The sequence below is a fragment of the Prinia subflava genome, chromosome 12 (genome assembly GCF_021018805.1).
Source record: "Prinia subflava isolate CZ2003 ecotype Zambia chromosome 12, Cam_Psub_1.2, whole genome shotgun sequence".
Classification (NCBI taxonomy): Eukaryota; Metazoa; Chordata; class Aves; order Passeriformes; family Cisticolidae; genus Prinia; species Prinia subflava.
This window is the reverse complement of record NC_086258.1, coordinates 5,314,518-5,333,205: the sequence shown is the minus strand read 5'-3', so window position 1 is coordinate 5,333,205 and position 18,688 is coordinate 5,314,518. Positions and strand designations below refer to the sequence as shown.

The following is an 18,688-nucleotide window of genomic DNA, read 5'->3' as shown; positions in this document are numbered from 1 at the left end:
AGTGACACATTCTTCTCTCCCAGTTTTGTTTACCACCTCTAATCTGAGATAATGCTCGACAATAGTACCACCTTTATTTTATCTCAAATTCCTCTTAAATTAATGGGTTAAGTTACATAAAAGTCTCAGGCATAGTCGGCAGGGCAAGAGGAGCTTGGGTGGTCGCAGATGCTATCCTGTACCTGGGGGTGATCTGTTTGACCAGTGATAAAACAGCAGCCCCTCCACAGCTTGTCTGGATGTGTCACCCAGGATGTGCCAGACCAGAGCCAGTGCCACCGTGCTGCTTCTTCTGTGCCCATCTCATGGCAGAGTCCTTCTGTGGCACCAAGCTTTGGGACAGGCAGCTGTGATCTCCAAAGACTTCCACTTACCTGCCCTTCCTCCTCCTCTGTGGCTGCAGAGACCCCATCCCGAGACCCAGTGACCCTAGGGCACCTGGCTGGGGGTGACACGAGCTGGGGAGGTCTCAGCTGCCACCTGAGGAGGTGGCTCAGAGCTGGAGTCAGCCAGGGACTGGCCATGGATCCCACCTGGCCATGCTGGTCCCCTTGCTGCACCCTCCTGAGTGCCCAGGGACAGCACTGCTGTGGGCTGGGGGTCACTGCCATCATCCCCAAAAACCCATCCAGACCAAGGGCTCAAGGTAACAGACTGCAGCAATATTTATTTCTGTACAAACAATTACAAAACATGGGTGCCCCACTGCTTCCCCCAGCACCGAGCCCCCAAAAGCCCAGCCACAGCCAGAGGGAAACCTGAGGAATGGAGTCCTGCCAAGGCTCAAGCACCCAAACACACCATATTCAGGTGCTTTCCCCAGATCAACTTCTCTGCTGCTGAGAAATTAATAACAAAGTCCTGTCCCAGCCACAGGGTGCCGAGAGGCACCACTGCCTCTCACTACCTGCTCACTTCTAAGTTGTTTGTAAGCAGCTTGCTGGCCCTTTATTACCACTAATGAGCTGCTCCTGCTCACTCCTTCGTCCAGGAAACCCAAGTACAAACCCCAGGATTAGAAGCGGGGAGAAAAAAAGCCAAAATTCCCAAAAAGCTCCCAAAAATCCCATCTGTCAGCTAGAAAAGGTGTTGGCAGTGTGGGGCACAGCGGTGCTGGGAGGGGCTGGTGTTTTTGGGGTGCTGGGACAGGGAGGGTGGCAATGTCACCCCTGTGGCGTCCCACCAAAAACTGTGGGCTTCTGCTGTGGGAAGGATGACTGAGGACTGGGATGAGGGGGTGGGGATGGCAGAGGGGGCTGAGCTCCAAGAGGGGGTCTGTCCACCCACTCAGTTGGGGGAAAGTCTCTGTGGTGACCCCAGAACTGGTGCAAACCAAACTGAGCCGAGGGCACGTGGAACCCCCTTACAGGCTCACAGGGGCTGCAATGTGCATGGACCAGGATGGGGCAGGACATCATGCCCAAGCATCCTGCACATGGAGCGGGGACACCCCAAACCTTACATTCATCACCTGGCCCCCAAAAACCAGCTCAAAACCCAACACATCCCAGGTGCAAGGAGCCACCACGCACAACAGCAGCTGTCCAGAGAGAGGCAGCTGGTGGCACCCTGATGCCTGGCTCCCACCGCTCCGGGGGGGATGCAGGGGAACCCCCATCCATCCCAGCTCCAGGGGTCTGCCCAGCAGGCGTGGGGCACCCCCTAGGTCCAGGTGGGGTGCGAGAAGGTGATGTTGTACAGGCCGGCCCAGCTGGCAAAGACCCTCTTCTCGGTGATGAAGCGGTGGTGGTTGCCCCTGCGGCTCCGCTCGTTGTGGATGTAGGTTGTGCACTCGTCGGGGCCCTTCGGCTCGTAGTAGTGGTAGGGCAGGCGGCGGGGTGGGGGGTGGCCGCTGCAGTGGGGAGAGAAACATTGGGTGAGCCCCATGGTGGGGTCAGGGCGCCGGGGTGGGGGCCTGGGGGGTTTCCTTGCCCGCAGTAGGTGGGTGGCACCATGCCGTAGACGTGGACGGCGTCGCACAGCTCCACCGCGATCACCATGGTGAACCAGCCAGTGCTGAGCCACGAGCGAGACTTCTCCCTGGGGAGGAAAAATGACAGGAAGAATGACAGGGGTGAGGTGATGTGGATAATGGACCCCCTCAGTGTCCCCAGCGTGCCTTAGGGACCCCCAGCTCAATGCTGCAGCCCATGAAGCAGCTCCAAGAGTCAGCTCTGACTTGGGAGCCTGGAGGAAGGGGGACACAGCACGAGAGGTGGCTCTGAGGTACCTGTCCTTCCCTGTCTCTCCCCGAAACAGGTCATCGAACTGCTTCATGCGGCCAGGGGAGACAACGTAGGCTGTCATGTTGGGGAACGAGGCGCAGACGCGCTGGATGATCTTCAGGAGGCTCTTCTGCATCTTGGTGGGCGGCCCCCAGAAGATGAAGATGGTCTCTGGGGTCTTGTTGACAAACTCCTGGGGCCGCTTGAGGACACGGTAGAGGCTGGAGTGGGCCACCACACGGAAGCTGGTCTTATTGCCCACATCAGCATTGTAGCCCGTGGTGGGAGCATCGTTCATGCGGATGGTGCACTCAGCCCCATCGATGACCGTGCCCAGGTGGGTGCCCAGGAGGTGGCTGGAGCTGGTGACAATGACGCATTGGTGGCAGCGGGCAGTCAGGGTCTGGTGATGACAAGTGCCATCAGCAGGTGACTTTTGGTGTCACCGTGGACAGGGTGCTGCTCCCTGCGGAGCCACTGTCCTCGGGAGGGGACAGTTTGGCTGGATGTCAGCAGAGGGACAGACCCTGTGCCAGCGCCGAGGCCCGGCCCTGCTGCCCAGCTCGTACCTTGTTCCCACACACAGGCAGGTACCCGCTTTTCACCCCCCACTTCTTGAGGTCGGGGGGCCGGCGGGCTCTGCCCCGCAGGCGGCTGTAGGGGAAGACCTCGTTGCCGTTGCCAGAGCTGTAGATGATCAGCAACATGATCAGGGCAAAGAGGACCCCCAGGGCGGCGGCGCGCTGGCTCTGCGGGCGGGGGGAGAGCATCAGCCGCTGCCCCTGCCCCACGAGGGTCAGCAACCACCCCGCTCCCACGGCATCTCCAGCAGGGTGCCTGCTGTCCCCAGGAGGCCCCCGAGGGGACTCTCTGGCGCTCACCGTGCTGCCACTCATGTCTCTGTGCCGGCCTCAGCACACAGTGGTCGCTGGCGTCCCGCGAGCACCTGCAAGGGATGTGGTCACCCCCAGCCTGGCCCATCGCCCCCAGGCTGCCGGGATGTGGCGGTACAGGAGCAGGTGTACACAGGACGAGTCCCCCAGGTCCCCTTTTGAAGAGGAGAACAACCCCCCAGAATTCATGAGGGGAAAGAAATGCTGTGGACAGAGGCTAGGCAGACTCTGGGGTGTGGAAGAGCCAAACCCAGCCGCAATTTGTGCCTGAGGGACCCCCGTGTTAAGCTCGGTCTAGGGAGGATTATCCTCCCCTCGTGGGGAGAAACCACTCAAACCGCAGGGTTAGGGAGGGTCAATCTGCTGCTCGTGCAGTGAAATTCCATCAAAACCACCGCCAGAGGAGTCTTGGATTAGGAGGGAATGGAAGCAAGTGAGACCTGCCCCGCTCGGTGCATGCATGGGATTGCATCCAGCAGACCTGCGGGGACCTCTCCAGCCCCGGGACCCATTCTAACTTCCACTCAAAGCGGCCTGACCTAGTTTAGTTTTGGGAGTCCTGGTTAGTGAGCCCCAGCCACTCCTGGAGTGCTCCAAGCGAGTAGAAATTAAAAACCATTGAAGCCTCTTTACTAATTGTCGCAAGGAAAATTATGCAACAGCCTGAGATCAGCCCCTGGGGGGAGCTGGCACCTCGGAACGCTCTCAGGGCTGCTGGTGGTGCCAGAAGGTACCAGCCTGCCCGGGGAGCCCAGGCCACGGCCAAGCGTGGTGATGCTGGGGGGCTTCGCCGTGCGAAGGCTGGGAACGCTGCGGGACCCCACTCCCGGACCCCACCTCGCTCCCTCCACAGCCCTCGGGCCGTGTGGGACCCCACGGAGGGGTCCGGCGGCGGGACCCCGCGGCCTTACCTGGCGGGGGCTGTCATGAGGAGCCGTCACCTCCTGCGCCCCGCGGGCGGCGGGCGCTGCCCGGCCCCTCCGGCGGGCTCGGCCATGGCCGGACCGGGGCTCACATTGTCGCTCTGCGGGAAAAGGCGGCTTCAGACCCGGCCCCCTTCCTCGGCCAGGGTTTCCCCAGCCCCGGATGAGAACCCTGCCGCCCTCCGGGAAGGGGAAACCCGACCGGCCCCGGGTGCGAACCTCCCGCCACTCCTACGCGCGAGTCCTCCCGCGCCCCGGGGAGCGTCCCCGCACCCCCGGCAGCGGCGACACCGGAGGGAGCCGGACCCTTCCCACCCCTCCATCCCCCGTGCACCGGCCGCGGGGGCAGGGGCCGCTCCCCCGCCCGGCCACGGCGCGTTCCGCCCCTGCACGGCTGAACGGGCCCGGCGGGGACGCGCGGGGTGCACCGACCGCTCCGCCGTGCCGTGCGCCCCAGTACCGCGCCGATATCGGTATCAGTGCCGATATTGATATCAATGCCGATATTGATAACGCTGCCGCCGCTGTCACTGATATCGCTGCCGATACTGACCGCGCCGCTGCCGCCGCCCAGGCCGGGTCCTAGTGCCGCCTTCCCGGGATGGGAGAGCACCGCCGGGTCCTAGTGCCGCCCTCCCAGGATCGGGAGAGCCACTGGATCCTAGTGCCCCCCTCCCGGGATGGGGAGAGCCGCCGGGAAGATCCCCTGGTCCCCGAGGGCAGCGGGGATGGGCGGCAGCGCTGCCCGGCTGTGCCAGGAGCTGCCCGCCGTGCCAGAGCCGCTGCCGGGCGCAGCGCATTGCTGGGATGCCGAGGTCTCCCCCGCGCTGGCCGGGCAGCTCAGGGCCCCGCTCTGGGGGGTTTGTGGCGCAGGGAGAAGGCTCCACCGCTGGCAGGGACCTGCATACCTGTCTGTCCAGAGGGATTCTGGCTCGGCTGTGCCGGTGATGCCTTGCCCTGCGTAGGGCTGTGGCAGCTGGGGTAGCAGGAGAAGAACTCCTGGGCTCCTCTGCTGCACTTCCCTGCAGGAGGCTGCCCTGGCAGCACCCCCAGTTCCTGGACCACTCTCTCTTCACTGCACCCCAGCATTTCTGCCCCTCCTCTCGCCCCTGGCCCCCCAGACACCACCGGACCACCCAAACATGTGGCATCCGTTTACATGTTCAAAGGGCTGCTGCAGGCTCAGGGCTGCGCACATGCCCGTGGCATGTCCCATCTCTCCAGGGACATGGGAGCTGCCAGTGCCCTGTGACAGTCCAGCAGCACTGAGCCCTGCAGGACTGAGGATCACCCCAGACCCAGCACTTATCCTGCACAGATGCAGCTGCTGGTTCCCAAATAACCTCAACTGCTTTCAGCACCCTCTTCCGTGTTTAGGCTCAGCTCTACCCCCTTGTGACCTCCCGCTCTTATTTATAGCCTGGCAGCCTGTGATGAGCTGTTGAGTATCCCCTCCTCCCTCACTCCCTGTCCTGTCCTACAGCCACAAGGGGCACAGCAAAGGGCACAGCAAGGAGCACAGCAAGGAGGACCACTGAATTAAAAACAATTTTAATGGCCACATTTGCTTTGGTCTGAATCCAAGGACACTTGTGACAAGGCAACTCAGAGCCCCTAGGGCACATGTGGCTCCAGGGTTTCCCAGCTGAGGGGATGCAGGCACCAAGCAGCAGAAGGCAGAGCCTGGATCCAGCTACCTGCACCCCACTCCAGCACTGTCCAGAGGGCACAAGTAGGGCAAGGACCACAGTAGAGTTTTGTCCCTGTGAGAAACATCACTTTGCTGCCCTGGCAGGGCTGAACATTTCTGCCCCATGTCCTGCTGGAGTCCAGTAGCATGTCTAATCCTGCATTAAAGTGTCTTCCTAGTAGAGAGAGCAGAAAAACAGGTCTCCCGGAGTCCATCCAGGCAGGCATTTGGAGCTGGTGGGGCTGCGTGGGTCCAGTTCATGCCCCCCATGTACCAACAGGGTACATGTAGGGTACATGTATGGTACATGTATTGGCTGTACCAACAGCCCATCCATCAGCTGGGGAAACAGGCACTGCTGCTGCAGAGATGGAGACTCCCTGCTCCAGGGCTTGGCAAAAGGTGTCCAACCATGGCACTGGCAGAGCTGAGACATGTTGCTGCAGGATGAGAGCCGCCCTGCTGCCGGGGTTCCTGCTGCCTCACCCCAAGGCTGGCGCCCTACCTGCCTGCCCAGGATGGGTGCTGGAACACGATGTTCCTCCTCTTGGCCCAGCGGGAGAAGATGGCTTTCTCGGTGATGAAGCGGTGTCCGGCACGGCTCGCTCGCTCGTGCATCAGGTACATCTTGCACTCGTCCAGCCGGCCCTTCTCAAAGTAGTGATATGGCACACTGGAGTGGTTCTTTTCCCTGGCAGGAGGGGACAGGGTGAGTGTGGGACTTGGGGGGGACACTGGACCACCCCACACCTGCCCCTGTCACACCCCCACACCTGCAGTAGCTGTCGCTGACCATGCCAAAGACACAGATCTGCTCGCACAGCTCCATGGCCAGGATCATGGTGAACCAGCCCGTGCTCAGGAAGGAGCCGGATTTCAGCCTGCAAAGCATCGTGGTCACACTGCAGTGGGTGGCACTGTGCCTCTGGCCCACCCACACTGTGGGTGCTCAGTGAGGGGGACAAGTGGGACGTCAGGGGGACCTGATGGGGCTCCTCAGGAGCCAGCAGTACCTGTTCTTGCCTGTCTCATTCTGGAAGACATCGTCACAGTATGCCATCTTCTCCTCGGTCAGGGTGTAGATCTGCAGCTGGGGGTACTTCTGCACCACCTTGAGCAGTGCCTGGTAGGTTGAGCCCTTCTTCTCCCTGCTCATCTTCTTTGTTGGCCCCCAGATAAAGTAGAGGGTCTCTTGGTACTGCTGGAAGAAGTAGGGCTGGTTCCTCAGCAGCAGCGGGACGCTGGTGTGTGAGACCACGCGGAAGGTGCTGCGTGTCCCCACGTCCTGCTCGTAGCGTGTGGTGGGGGCATGGTTCATGCGCAGGACACACTCCTGCTCATCGATGGCCTGTCCCAGCCCTGAGCCCAGCATCTGCCCCGAGCTGGAGACGACGGCGCAGCGGTGGCACAGCGCTCGCTCCAGCGGCTGTGGGGAGAGGCACCGTCAGCTCCTCCTTCCCTCCCGCAGCAGCTGGATCCACCACAGCTCCCACCTGCTCTTCCCAAAGGACAGGAAAACTGAGGCACAGGTGGGCCGAGCTGCCCCGCCGGCCCCAGCACTGCCCCATCCCCACGCACCTTCCCGTCGGGAACGCGGCTGTAGCCCTGGAAGCTGCGGATGCGGGGTGTGGCGGGGCTGTCCCGCGGCCCCGGGGCTCGGCAGCAGGGCTGCACCTGGGCGCGGTAGCCCAGCAGGATGTACAGCATCGCCACCACCACGGCGCATACCAGCGTTAGGAAGAGCCGGACCTGGAAGCAGAGAGGAGGAAGTTCTCCGGGTCTGTACACGTGCACTGACCCCGAGCTGGATGCTGGTGACCCCTTGGTCATAAGGGAGGAGTTGAGGTGTGTTGGGGGGAATGGTGAGGAATGCCGTGCCCGGCTCACTTCCCGCAGCGGCGATGCTCTCAAGCCCTGCGGGCTCCGTGCCGCCTGCGGGCACCGGCAGCAGCCGGGCTCAGCCCCCTCCAGCACCACTTTTAGGGCGAGCGGCTCCCCGATGGTGGCGGGGTCCCACCGGCCCCTCGCCCCCTGCCCCAGCGGGTACTCACCAGCGTCTTCATCCTCGGGGGGCTGGCGAGTCACCGGGCGGGGTCCGGGGGTCACCGGGAGGGTGGGGGATCGCACCCTGCGAGCGGAGCGGGATCAGCGGCGGCATCCCGGGGTGAGGTCGCCCAGCGGGATCCCCCCGGTCCCCCAACGCCCGGGGTTCACCCCAGGCCTCTTGCTGGGACCTCCCCGAGGCCATTACCGGGATCCCCCCACGCACCCTCATTCCCGCGGCCCCCCGGGGTCCCCCCACATGTCCAGCTCCCTCCTCCGTGTCCCCGTTCCCCCCGTGCCTCCGCGGATGCCGCTCCGCCGGGCAGCGGTCGGGGCCGGGGTGTCCCCGGGGCGCGGCGTCCCCGGTTCCCCGTGCCGGCCCCACTCACCGAGCCGGGAGGTCTCCCCGCCGCCACCGGCGGGTCCTGCATCCCGCTCGGAGTGAAGCTGGCGGGCCGCGGCGGGGCGGAGCCGAGCGGGCACTGCCGGGACCGGCACCGGGACCGCCCCCGGCCGCCCCGCCCCGCGACCCGGCTCCTCCGGGGACGTGCCCGTGCCCGTGGGGTCGTCAGACCGACCCCGGCACCCACCCCGTGTGTCCCGATCCCAGCCTCTCTCCCTGCCGTGGCTCTTTCCCACTCTCGCTCTGCCCTCTCGGAGGTCCTGCATCGTCCCTGTCCCCTGCGCTCTTTCGCCTCCGTGCACCACCAGCTCCCGATGAGCCCAGGGACAGCACAAGGATCCGGAACGGCTCAGGAGTGGGACTAGGGCAGGTGAGACCCTCGGTACCCCCGATCCCATCCAGTTACCCCAGGGGCCTCCAGGGGCATCACCTGCAGCCACTCCCGCCAGGGTCCAGCCACAGAGCAGCCATGGGAAGCGTCCCCAGAGCGAGCTGCCTGCTGGCCCAGCGTGAGGCATTGGATTTCTCCCTTTGGTGATAAAGAAACACGAGATACAACCTTGAAATCAATCCCTGACACTGTCCTGAAGAGGCCTGAAACCAGAGGGAGAGGAAGTGACAGGGACACCACTGGGTTCCTGCACAGGAAGCGAGGCCGGAGGGGGAGGTTACACCTTGAATTGCTCAGTCACCACCGAATTCTTTCACCTTTTGCTTCGTTCTGCCCCACCCCAAAACCACACTTGTGGGGTGGGCTGAGTCCCAGCCAGCAGGTGAAGGGTAGCAAGGGGTTCGACAGCTCAGCAGGCCTGGCAGCCTCTGCAAGAGCTGGAAACAAACCTCCAGCCAGAGCCTCACCTCTGGACCCTCTGCTGGCTCCTGCAGCCAGGTTCAGCTGTGGCCCTCGGGGTGTCCCAAGCCACCAGCATCACCCCCAGGCAGGATGGGAGACCGTGGCACACGCTGCTGGCAGGAAGTTCACAGTTAGAAGAAGAGTTGGAGTGCCCCAAATCTGCCCTCCCCAGGCAGGGTACAGCAGCCCCCAGCATGGCAGAGCCAGCACAAAGCTGGGCCAGGTTGTCTCTGCTGCTTCCCTGTCTGACCTCAGCAGCAGGGCCTGTTCAGCAGGATGTCATGCACTGCCAGGGCCATGCAATTGAACCCACCCTGGTGGGCTTGTGGCTCCCCTTGCCATGGGTAGAGGACAGGGAGCGAGACCTTACAGACCTTTATTGAGGGTGATCCTGCACACCGTGGTCCAGGGGAGCTGCCAGGGCAGGAGAGGAAATCCCATGGGGGAAGGACACTGCTACCACACCTGGCTGCTCAGCCCCAGCCTGGCTGGCACATGGAGCCTTGTCCAGGGCAGAAATCCAGCCAGGACTGAGAGCTGTAATAGGAACTGCACCCAATATTTCCCTGTGATCCAGGACATCTTTTCACTTCCCCCTCAGCTGGGTGGGACGCAGAAGGCAGCACTGTCCCCGCACCCTCTGCACACCCAGCCTCATGGGAGTCCCTCTTCAGAAAGACAAGAGCCCCCAGCACTGTGATTAGCCCTTCCAGAAGCAAATGGAGAAGGCAAACCTGTTCTTTCCAAGCCCAAACTCTCATTTGTCTCCTCTCAGACTTGAATAAAAAAAACCCCACAAACTGTAGGTAAACTTTTAAATAAAATTCCCAGAAGGAACAAACTACTGGGCAGAGCCAGAGCTGAGGGGAAGGAGTGCCCAGAGAGTGGGCAGGGCAGCCCCTGCTGGGGAGCAGGTCCCTCAGCTGGGGCTCTGGTCCCTCACTTGATGAGCCTTGGATGAATCCTGCTTCTCTTTGGTCAGTGAATTGTAAACTATGGGTTTAGTCTCTGCAGGAGGGAACGTGGGAGCAGCTCAGTGCTGGGCACCTTGGAGATGTCTGCCTGGAGCTGCAGGAAAAGTCTTTTCCTGGCTACGATGCTGCAGCGTGGGCACCTCCTCATCTCCTCAGTTGGGCCTTCAGTCTGATTTCTTGGCATGTTTCCTGCTCTTCCACATGACGAACATTATAAAAACACCTGCCGTGAGAGAGAGAACAAATTCAGGTAGGAAACTTTTAATTCCAGGCACTCCTACAACACCTGGTAATGAGAAACAGAATCTCAGCAGAGAGCAGGAAAATTCTGCTGTCTGGGGGCTCAAACAGCCAAAGTCACACAGCCCCAAGGCCCCGTGCCAGGCTAAGCTGCAACAGTAACCACAGAGAGTGTCATGAGTGTCACACATTAGCTAAACCCATAGCAACCCTCTTCTCTCTTCCTAATTTAGAAGTTTCTAATTAGAGCAACAGAAAAAACTCTCACCTATAAATAGCAGCAGCAGCAGCCCTGCTGCCACAGGGATGATAACAGCGTATTCCCGAGGCAGGAAATACTGGTGGATCCCATGGTCGCTGTCGATGAAGGGCTGCAGGGACAGAGAGGGCTGTCAGCAGGTGGGCACAGCACCTCGAGGTGCAGCCTCGAGGTTTCGGGAGAAACACGGGAATATCTGGTGTGAGATGGCTAAAAGGGTGCCCACACCTGGCACGTGGCTCGGCCACAGAGACCAGGAGTGGGTGGGCAGTGAAGGGTTTGGTGTTCAGTGGACAACGGGGGGTGGCTGTGGGGCTGGCACAGGGTCACACAGCCCCGGGGGCTCAGGGGGGCAGAGCTGCTGCTGCAGAATACAGCAAATCCCTGCCCCTCTGCCCTGCAGAAGGGAGCAGCTGCCACTGGCTCTGCTCCATGGTTATCCCAGCAGGATCCCTCTGCAGGCCAGTGCAAGGCTCTGGACACTAGGGAGCAGTGTGAGGATTCCCACACAGCAGAGATTACTCCTACAGCTCTGGGAGCACTGACATGGGTCAGGCAGCAGAGTGAGCACATGCAAGAGGAGAATTCAAAACCCTTGGAGAGGAAGCTGGCGGGAGTTCAGACATTAGCCCAAGGCTGAACCTGGCCTCTCGCACCTGGAGAGCTCGTAGGGAGAAGTTTCTTTCTAGGGAGAAAGTCACTAATGACCTCAGCTGATGTGGACTCAGAAATGCGCAGCCTCAAAATCACTTTTCCAGAGCCCTACATTCCCTACACTCTTGTCCTCCCCACCAGGCTTCAGATTTGTTAACTCTTTCTGTGTTTCCCTCTGTCATCTCCCTCTAGAAGCAGGAACCTGGGGGATGCAAACGTGGCCATTGACGACTACCAGGGCCAGGCTTCAGCTCTTCCCAGAGGCTCATCCAGCCCTAGCTGGGTCAGCCCGTCTTGGAACAGCAGGTGGGCACCACGATCTATGTTTGGTCTTGCCCAGGCAAGGGCAGGAACACCCAGACGGGACAAGAACTGCGCCAGGGCACAGAGCAAGATCTGCCCTGAAATTTTTAACCCAGAAGGCAAAAGTGCTATGGGCATACAGACACAACACCACTGAACAAAGGCCAGGGAAACACCTGAGTATGGAGTGACAGGGATTGTATCGGCCAAGGAAGCCCATACCAGAACGATGATCCAGAGCGTGTAGTAAACAAAGAGGACGAGGCTGAAGGTGACCAAGCCAAACCCAACCAGCTGGTCCGTCGCTGTGGCCTGCAAAGGGAGCGACAGTCAGAGCGGGATCCCCGCTCAGCGCCCGAGCAGGAGCGGCTCAAGGCGCCTGCGGCTGGCCGGGACACGGCGGGGAGCTGGACATCCCGGGGCAGGGACACCGCGGGGAGCGGGATATCCCGGGGCAGGGACACCGCGGGGAGCGGGATATCCCGGGGCAGGGACACCGCGGCGGGACAATCCATCGTGGGCCCTGCCGCAGCAAGCGCCCTGAGCCAGGGCACACACCGCATGCCAAGGACCAGCCCGACAGCCGGCCGGGCCCGGTCTCTCCGCAGCGGCGGCAGCCAGGGAGCCTCACGAGGGCTCCGGGCCGCCCTTCAGCCCCGGCCCCCCGTGCTACCGGGCCGAGCAGGGACCCCCCGCCCCGCCCCGCACGGCGCCCCGCTCCGGGCCGGGCCCGCACTCACCATGGCGCCCCGGCCTCCTCCCGCGGCCCCGCCTTTCCGGCGCGGCCGCCAATCAGCGAGCGGTCCGCCAAGCCCGCCCCCGAAGCGACCAATCGGAGAGGTGGGCGGGGCGCGCGGCGCTGGGCGGGGCGCGCCCGAGGCCCCGCCCCGAGTCCGTCACCGGCGGGAGCCGCGAAACGCCCGGAGAGGCGGCGGGGGCAGAACGGGATCGGGAATGGTGCGGGAATGGTACAGGATCGGGAATGGTGCGGGATCGGGAATGGTGCGGGAATGGTACGGGATCGGGAATGGTGCGGGATCAGGAATGGTGCGGGATCGGGAATGGTGCGGGAATGGTACGGGATCGGGAATGGTGCGGGATCGGGAATGGTACGGGCTCGGGGCGGGAGGGGCGGCGGGGCTGGCCCGGGTGCGGGGCTGGCGGGGAACGCGGGAGAGCCGCGCTGCTGCCGTGTCCCAGCCGCAGGCCTGGCTGGTTGTCACACTCGGGGCTGCCGCTGCTCCGGTGCCGCTGCCTCTACCTGTGAACAGGCTGCTCCGCTTGCATCGACCACCGGTGCCCGGGACGTGTGGAAGTGACGGGTCCTGACACCAGCTCCATCCCCCGGACATCCCTGGCTCCAGCCGTTCCTCCAAACACAGCCGGGTGCAGCGGGAGGAGAGGAACAAGCGAGACCAGAGAGCCAAGGGACAGCACAAGAGCTAGAATCGGCTGCCTCCCCTTCCTGGGACAAGGGAAAAGGGAAGACCGTGCTTGGGGCTCAAAGGTGCACTGACCTTTGTGTGGCCGAAGCTTTGGGAAGGTGGAAAAGGCAAAAGCTGCTTCCTCCCAGGGCTCCTGTTCCCCCCAGCCCTGTCAGGCAGCAGCAATGAGTATCTGGGCACTCAATTTGGCTCACCCAGCATTAAGGGGGTGGCGAGCCTGTGGTGGCCGAGGGGCTACTCAGGCACGAGCCCTGAGGATGCAGAGATGTTCCCTGGAGCCCTGCTGGGCTATGGGCACAATGGCCCAGGCCAGCCTGGCAAGGTAGCCCCAGCAGGAGGGACAGTTTAGGCTGGGATGGACCAGGGGACACTGCTGGCCACTCAGGCAGGTGTCACCTTTCCCGGGATTGCTGCTTCCTCAGGACTGGGGCTGTGCTGCCACCTGCCCTCTCCAGCCCTTCTCCAGCCCCAGGGAAGGGCTGGCAGGGATCTCTGCTCCAGCTGCCAGAGCAACCTGAGAAGGAAAAGCCAAACTATTCTAGGCCTGAGCATGCCCTTCTCACCCCAACTCTTGTTCATTTAAAACAAGAAACAGAGCAAGAAGAATCAGTGTGAAGTACCAAAAAACCTTTATTTTTTTCCCCCAAACCATAACAACATTTGACATTATATTGATTTCCTCATATATTTGTTATTTCTCTACATTAGGAACCAGATACAGAAAATACAAACACGATCTGTTGAATCAAAGACGGCACAGCATTCCGTTAGAAAAAGAAACACAAAAAAACTAGAGGAGCAAGATAGAAATGGTGAAAAATAGTCATTCCCTCCAGCCCAAACTTTCCAAGAATCATCATCAAAATAGAGCAGTGGAAGTAGCTTCTCTTTCTAAACACACTTCTGCTTTAAGACAAAAGTTAGATTTATCTTTAGATTCTCAAAGTAAAAAAATGTTAAACTATCTTTCAAGCAATTTTGGAAGTTTGCATAGACCCATTCCCTTTCCAAAAATATCAGCCATCTCTCTATAGAATCTGATACAAATCGAGTGCGCCTCAGCCGAAGGTCACCAAGCTCAATTCACTTTCAAGAAAATAAAACATGATCTCCCCTTCCCCTCCCTCCCCCCACAAAAATATGGGCTCTACCATTAATCCATGTGTTTGAGGCAGGTTACCAGGCTCAGCCACATCCCTTGCTCAGAGCTTCACCCAAATTCCTTTCCTTTCCCAGGTTTCCATGCCCGCTGCCTCGGTGGGGGCAGCGCAATTGAGGGTGCAGGGAGGGGCCCGATGGACACAGCTCTCAGGAGGGAAGTGGGGGGAATTCTGCATTCATCAATCCCTCCCACAGCTTTTCAAGGACAAACACCTGCGACCAGGCAGAGTTTGTAGGAACTTATCCCCAGGGACTGGCCTTGTCCAAAGGGCTCAGACACCAGAGCAAGAACTCAGCTAGAGACCAGCTGGGATGGGGCAGGAGGGGTGGAGGGGGGTCTGCAGCCCCTGGGTAAGGCAGTGAGGAGGGGAGGGGGAGCCCCTCACCAGGAGGGGTTTCACTGTGGTGCTCTAGCGTACCTGGAGTGAGGTTTTCCCAGAGGTTCCTGGCAGCAGTGCAGAGACCAGCTGCACTGCCACCCGCTTAAAAAGAAACAGCAACGACAAAATAAATAAAAAGTCAACCCCTCCTATTCATCTGAGAATGAAATACTATTTCTTCAGGCCTCCAACCTGGTTCAGAACCCTCTAAAAACTGAAGCAAATGTTTAAAAGGGCTTGTTAAACCTTCTGCAGGGGGCAAAGTGATGAGGGGGGGAGAAATCACACGTCTGCTGCCCATCACTCCAAGGGTCAGAACAGCACGAGGCCCCCATTTAAAGTGCTGACCATACAAAAGATGATGATGAGGGAGCAACATCCTTCTCCCCCTTTTCCCATCACAATTTCCAACTGAAATCCATCTCCTTTCACCAAGTAACGACTAAGCCTATTGTTTTGGACACTCAGTTTTATATTGGTTTAAAAAAAAAAAGAAAGAAGTTAGTAAAAAAGTTACACTGAATTTCCTAATGCTTTTCAATGTGCTTCCACCAACTAAAGGTCTAGAAACCAGGAGCAGAGCCCACACGTTTTGCCTGATCCTGAGACTGAAGCAGAGAGCCAGCTCTGCTCTCCAGGGCCAGCCAGGCGTGAGCAGCCCTGCTCACCAGCATCACAGACCCAGGGGATGCAGAGTCTTGCCAATTAAAGTCCTTTTACTTCTTTAAGCCACCTCTGAATCCCCAGAGAAGGGGAACAATGTGGGGAAGAACATTCCCCCCCTAAGCCCCCCTGAAATAAAATATCAATGAAACAATAATGCAGTCAAAAAACACCAGCCTGCTGGGTTTGTATAAAAAAAATTCCATAAACTTCACAACAAAAAAAGAAAAACCCAAAGGAAACTAGCCAGCGGTTTGGGTCTGGAAACTGATTCACTTCTTAAATGTTCAAAGTCCAACGAGGAACAGGCAGCAACAATGCCACAAGGAAAAAAGTGCTCGTGAGATGCAGCGGTGAGTGTGTGGGACAAGTGACCCCACAGCCACCACCTCGGGTGCCCACAGTGCCCAGGGACTACTGGGCATTGCTTGTGCTGGACGTGCAGCAGGAGCTCTGCGTGGGATCTATGAACAGGAACAGACTGCTCCTTCCTCCCTCCAGGTCTGCTCCACGTGCCCCAGCCGTGCTGCGCAAGGCTGGGTGACCAGGACTACTCACTCACTCAAAACCAGGGGCAGGAGAGCTAAAAAGTCACACAAAGACCACGATCTGTGGAGGCACTAACATGGAGACAAGGAAAAAACACCCTATGAGACACAGTTATCAGAAATGCAAGCAGTGATGTGCCAAGGCATTGGAAGAGAGGCCAAAGACATGTCCAGGTTGGCCAGAGTGATGCGATGGAGCAGGTTAGGCCTCTGCCAGCCTGGGAAGAAGAGACCAGTGCTCTCAAAAGCTCAACTGCTTCTCCTCCTGCTTTGCTGGGAAGATATTCCTCCCTCTGTCCCACTGATTTCGTGACATGCCGAGCTGCCAGTGCCTCGGAGCAGCCAGCTCTTGCCAGTGGAGGCCAGAAGAATGCCCTGGGATCCCGACTGCTCTGACAGTGACTGCCATTGTTTTTCATGGGAACAGAAGCAAAGCAGCAGAAGTGAGCTGGGTTTTGGCCTCTTTCCTGGCTTATGCCTGCTTCTTTCAAGTCCTGGTTGGATCTGATTTCCTGAGGGGCTTTGTTGGCCCCTGGGGAGCAGCCAGACCCTTGGCTCTGTACGGCCATCCACAGACAGGGCAGAACAGCCACTGCTGGCCGAGCCTCCTGCCCTCACCCTGACCTGAGCAGACGGTCAGGCCAGGCCTGGCGTCCTGGCACTGCCCCAGGGAGAGAGAAAGACAAGCAGTTCTCTCCTTCCTGCAGACACGTGGCACCCCAGGAACAGGGCAGGATGCTCAGCAGCCTGCAAGTGAGTGCCAAACCTACCCATGCTGAATGAAGAAGAGATCACCGCTAAAAAAACCTAGCAAGTGTGAAAGTGTGAAAGAGCTTTTGTTCTAGACAGTCTCAAAAGAGCCAACACTTTTTCCCTACATTAAACTAAATTAAAGTGTTGTCTGTATCCCCTTTTTACCCTAATTCTAATTTAATTCCCTTTGAAGGGAAAGGGTGGAAAAGATGCATATCCTATATGTGGTCTGTCCAAACACAGAAAGAAACCTCTTGACTCAAAGATAGAAACCATCAAAACAGAGTAAGCAACTGTATAGTTTTACCACACTGCTGAGCACCCTCCTCATGCAGCATCCTTAGCTAGAAGGGTAAAAAAAAAAAAGCTAAATCAAGGCCCTTTCATTCCTTGTTTCTCATTCTGCCAGATTTCCTTTTCCAGCAGCTCATCTGCATGCATTCTGGCCAAAGAGACCACAGTTAATGCTTTTTTTTTTTTTTCTTTCTCCTTTAACAGAGGCTTTACAATAACTAAGAATTTGAACAGCATGACCAGTTACAACTCTTTCCTTGCTGAACAGAGTGTGTGTCTGTACACACACACAAGTGTCAGAGGGGAGCCAGGTCCTGGAGCGTGGAACTGCTCCGAGGGCATGGCTGCAGAGTGCTACCACAGTACACTGGCAAAGAGGAATGGGCACTACACAAATAGCTTATCAGCTGAGGGGCTCTGTACAGGGAGGGCTGCAAGCACAGCCTGCTGCTGGCCCGCAGCCCAGGGCTGCCCAGATCCTCGCTGGCAATGCCAGGAGAATCTCCAAGTGGGAGCTGAAAGGGATTGACATCCCTGCCACACACTGCAAGGAAGAGTCAAACTGCAGAAACCAAACCCAAACAAGAGCAATTGAAAGGTCAACCAGGGAACAGTTTGAAGCCTTGTCAGAAGAGTTCACTCACCACAGAGCAGGTCAGAACAGCTGCTGTGGCTAATGCAGCAGCAAACACCCATTCTACCCTTGAAGGCAGAGACAGTAGCTTTTCCCCAGCCCCAGAAGGAACCAGCTCAGGCACGAATCTCTGCTGACAAGGCAAGAAAGGCCAAGCAACACCAAATCCCTTACTGGCCCAGGCCAAGAGAAGCAATTGACATCACCACCACAACAGAGAGACCACTACAGTCAACTGCATCCAGCTCTGGCCCAGGGAAGGGCTGTCAGACAAGATCCTTTTCACAGTCCAAGAAGGGCAGGTCCCTTCCTGAGCCAATGAAACAAGAAGAAAAAAAAAAAAAAGAGGCTTTGTATTCCAAGCTCCAACAGGACTATTTGCTGAATCAGTCCAGCAAACACAGATTATACTCCTGGAATAGTGAGTAGAAGCCTCCTCCAGGTAAAACCTGTAACCTCTAAAGTGCTCCTGCTAATGCTAGTTGATGAACACCCCCTTCCATGCCCAGCAGTGGAAGGGCTGCTGCAGTCAGTGGTGTGACGAGCACTCACATTTAACCGCTCACCAACTCCCAGCTGGCTCGCGGCAGTTTTCTGAAATGCACTTTTGGGAAATATTTCCTATGAGAAGATGATGTTTGGGGATGTGAGGATAGGAAGGTGAAGTGTACACCACAGCATACCTTGTTCAGTAAAACCGTTGCCTTGGGAGGTGATGTTCCCTTGCAGAGTCAATGGAATAAAGCATCCTGCAAGTGGCCATGTCACCGTGTCCCCAACGAGCAGCTCTGGGTTTGGTTAGAATGGTTTCCCCCACCCCCAGTGGTCTGAAGAGTTCACAGTGGTATAACCCAACGTTTTGGGGAGACAGAAACCGAGAAGTCCCCTGCTGCAAGTGAATGGGTGGAATGAGGGATGCAGATGAGCAACATCCTCTGGGACTAGCCCAAGGATAAGCTCCACAGACACCTTGTGTCTGAGCAGGAACAGGAGGAATGCATGCACTGGAAGGACCAGGAAGCAGAGAAGGACAATGCCAATGCAGGGAAAGTGCATGTTCTGGAGTGGTCTTGGAGTAGTTCTGCAGTGCAAACATACGGGGAGGGGCATGGAGAAATCCCTTCTGGAATGCTGCATGAAGAGAGGTAAAGGTTGGCATCCATGTGGCAGCGGACTGGGTAGGGGGCCTGTGTCCAACAGCTCTACCCTGTTCTTCACATTTAGTGGGTTTCAATCACCACTGGCTCGTAAACTCCAGACGAGACCCTGGGGAGGCAGAGGGGGAGAGGGGCTGGTTATTTTCCACAGTCATTTTGAGCAACCAAATTCTGATTCAGAGCTCTCCACTCT

General features: G+C 58.6%; 4 protein-coding genes and 1 long non-coding RNA gene across 13 annotated transcripts in view; 1 reads left to right on the top strand and 4 right to left on the bottom strand.

Annotated features, from left to right (window-relative positions):
• Positions 1-641: 641 nt before the first annotated feature.
• Positions 642-4,752, bottom strand: ST6GALNAC6 (ST6 N-acetylgalactosaminide alpha-2,6-sialyltransferase 6). Of its 6 annotated transcripts, XM_063409571.1 has the most exons (7): positions 4,474-4,750; positions 4,030-4,142; positions 3,107-3,171; positions 2,795-2,974; positions 2,231-2,628; positions 1,933-2,040; positions 1,522-1,852 (listed from the first exon to the last, which is right to left on the bottom strand). In XM_063409571.1, the coding sequence occupies exons 3-7, from the start codon at positions 3,119-3,121 to the stop codon at positions 1,663-1,665; spliced, it is 891 nt and encodes a 296-aa protein (XP_063265641.1). In that variant the 5' UTR covers positions 3,122-3,171; positions 4,030-4,142; positions 4,474-4,750; the 3' UTR covers positions 1,522-1,662. The 6 variants fall into 6 exon arrangements, with proteins under 6 accessions (XP_063265636.1, XP_063265640.1, XP_063265637.1 ...); XM_063409566.1 differs by having other exon boundaries at positions 642-2,040; positions 4,595-4,752; XM_063409570.1 differs by having other exon boundaries at positions 642-2,040; positions 2,795-2,912; positions 4,474-4,736.
• Positions 4,753-5,576: 824 nt separating this feature from the next.
• Positions 5,577-9,695, bottom strand: ST6GALNAC4 (ST6 N-acetylgalactosaminide alpha-2,6-sialyltransferase 4). 3 transcript variants are annotated; one of them, XM_063410050.1, is made up of 7 exons: positions 9,036-9,695; positions 8,164-8,706; positions 7,783-7,859; positions 7,310-7,480; positions 6,745-7,157; positions 6,505-6,612; positions 5,577-6,422 (listed from the first exon to the last, which is right to left on the bottom strand). In XM_063410050.1, exons 3-7 carry the CDS (start codon positions 7,792-7,794, stop codon positions 6,233-6,235), a joined length of 894 nt encoding a protein of 297 aa, XP_063266120.1. In that variant the 5' UTR covers positions 7,795-7,859; positions 8,164-8,706; positions 9,036-9,695; the 3' UTR covers positions 5,577-6,232. The 3 variants fall into 3 exon arrangements, with proteins under 3 accessions (XP_063266120.1, XP_063266123.1, XP_063266121.1); XM_063410053.1 differs by having other exon boundaries at positions 8,608-8,706; XM_063410051.1 differs by having other exon boundaries at positions 8,608-9,695.
• A 136-nt stretch (positions 9,696-9,831) lies between these two features.
• DPM2 (dolichyl-phosphate mannosyltransferase subunit 2, regulatory) lies at positions 9,832-12,268 on the bottom strand. Its single transcript, XM_063410054.1, has 4 exons — positions 12,201-12,268; positions 11,683-11,772; positions 10,513-10,615; positions 9,832-10,227 (listed from the first exon to the last, which is right to left on the bottom strand). The coding sequence occupies exons 1-4, from the start codon at positions 12,201-12,203 to the stop codon at positions 10,169-10,171; spliced, it is 255 nt and encodes an 84-aa protein (XP_063266124.1). The 5' UTR covers positions 12,204-12,268; the 3' UTR covers positions 9,832-10,168.
• Positions 12,269-12,336: 68 nt separating this feature from the next.
• On the top strand, positions 12,337-14,943 carry LOC134557241 (uncharacterized). The gene is made up of 2 exons (XR_010082005.1): positions 12,337-12,428; positions 12,667-14,943. It is a non-coding gene; the product is annotated as an uncharacterized LOC134557241 (long non-coding RNA).
• Positions 13,512-18,688, bottom strand: part of EEIG1 (estrogen-induced osteoclastogenesis regulator 1) — a 37,786-nt gene continuing 32,609 nt past the window's right edge. For both annotated transcript variants that reach the window (XM_063410048.1, XM_063410049.1), the window contains exon 12: positions 13,512-18,604. In XM_063410048.1, coding sequence (XP_063266118.1) covers positions 18,559-18,604 — 46 coding nt within the window. In that variant the 3' untranslated portion in view covers positions 13,512-18,558. The remainder of the gene's footprint in view (positions 18,605-18,688) is intronic.

Coding starts and splice junctions, on each gene's coding strand:
- ST6GALNAC6 (XM_063409566.1), bottom strand. Junction 2,629..2,794: donor TGCCTGTGTGTGGGAACAAG/GTACGAGCTGGG, acceptor TGTCATCACCAG/ACCCTGACTGCCCGCTGCCA. Junction 2,041..2,230: donor GGAGAGACAGGGAAGGACAG/GTACCTCAGAGC, acceptor TTTCCTCCCCAG/GGAGAAGTCTCGCTCGTGGC.
- ST6GALNAC4 (XM_063410051.1), bottom strand. Junction 7,158..7,309: donor GCCGCGTTCCCGACGGGAAG/GTGCGTGGGGAT, acceptor CTCTCCCCACAG/CCGCTGGAGCGAGCGCTGTG. Junction 6,423..6,504: donor GTCAGCGACAGCTACTGCAG/GTGTGGGGGTGT, acceptor CCCTCCTGCCAG/GGAAAAGAACCACTCCAGTG.
- DPM2 (XM_063410054.1), bottom strand. Junction 10,616..11,682: donor CGCTCTGGATCATCGTTCTG/GTATGGGCTTCC, acceptor CTGTCCCTGCAG/CCCTTCATCGACAGCGACCA. Junction 10,228..10,512: donor GCTGCTGCTGCTATTTATAG/GTGAGAGTTTTT, acceptor CTCTCACGGCAG/GTGTTTTTATAATGTTCGTC.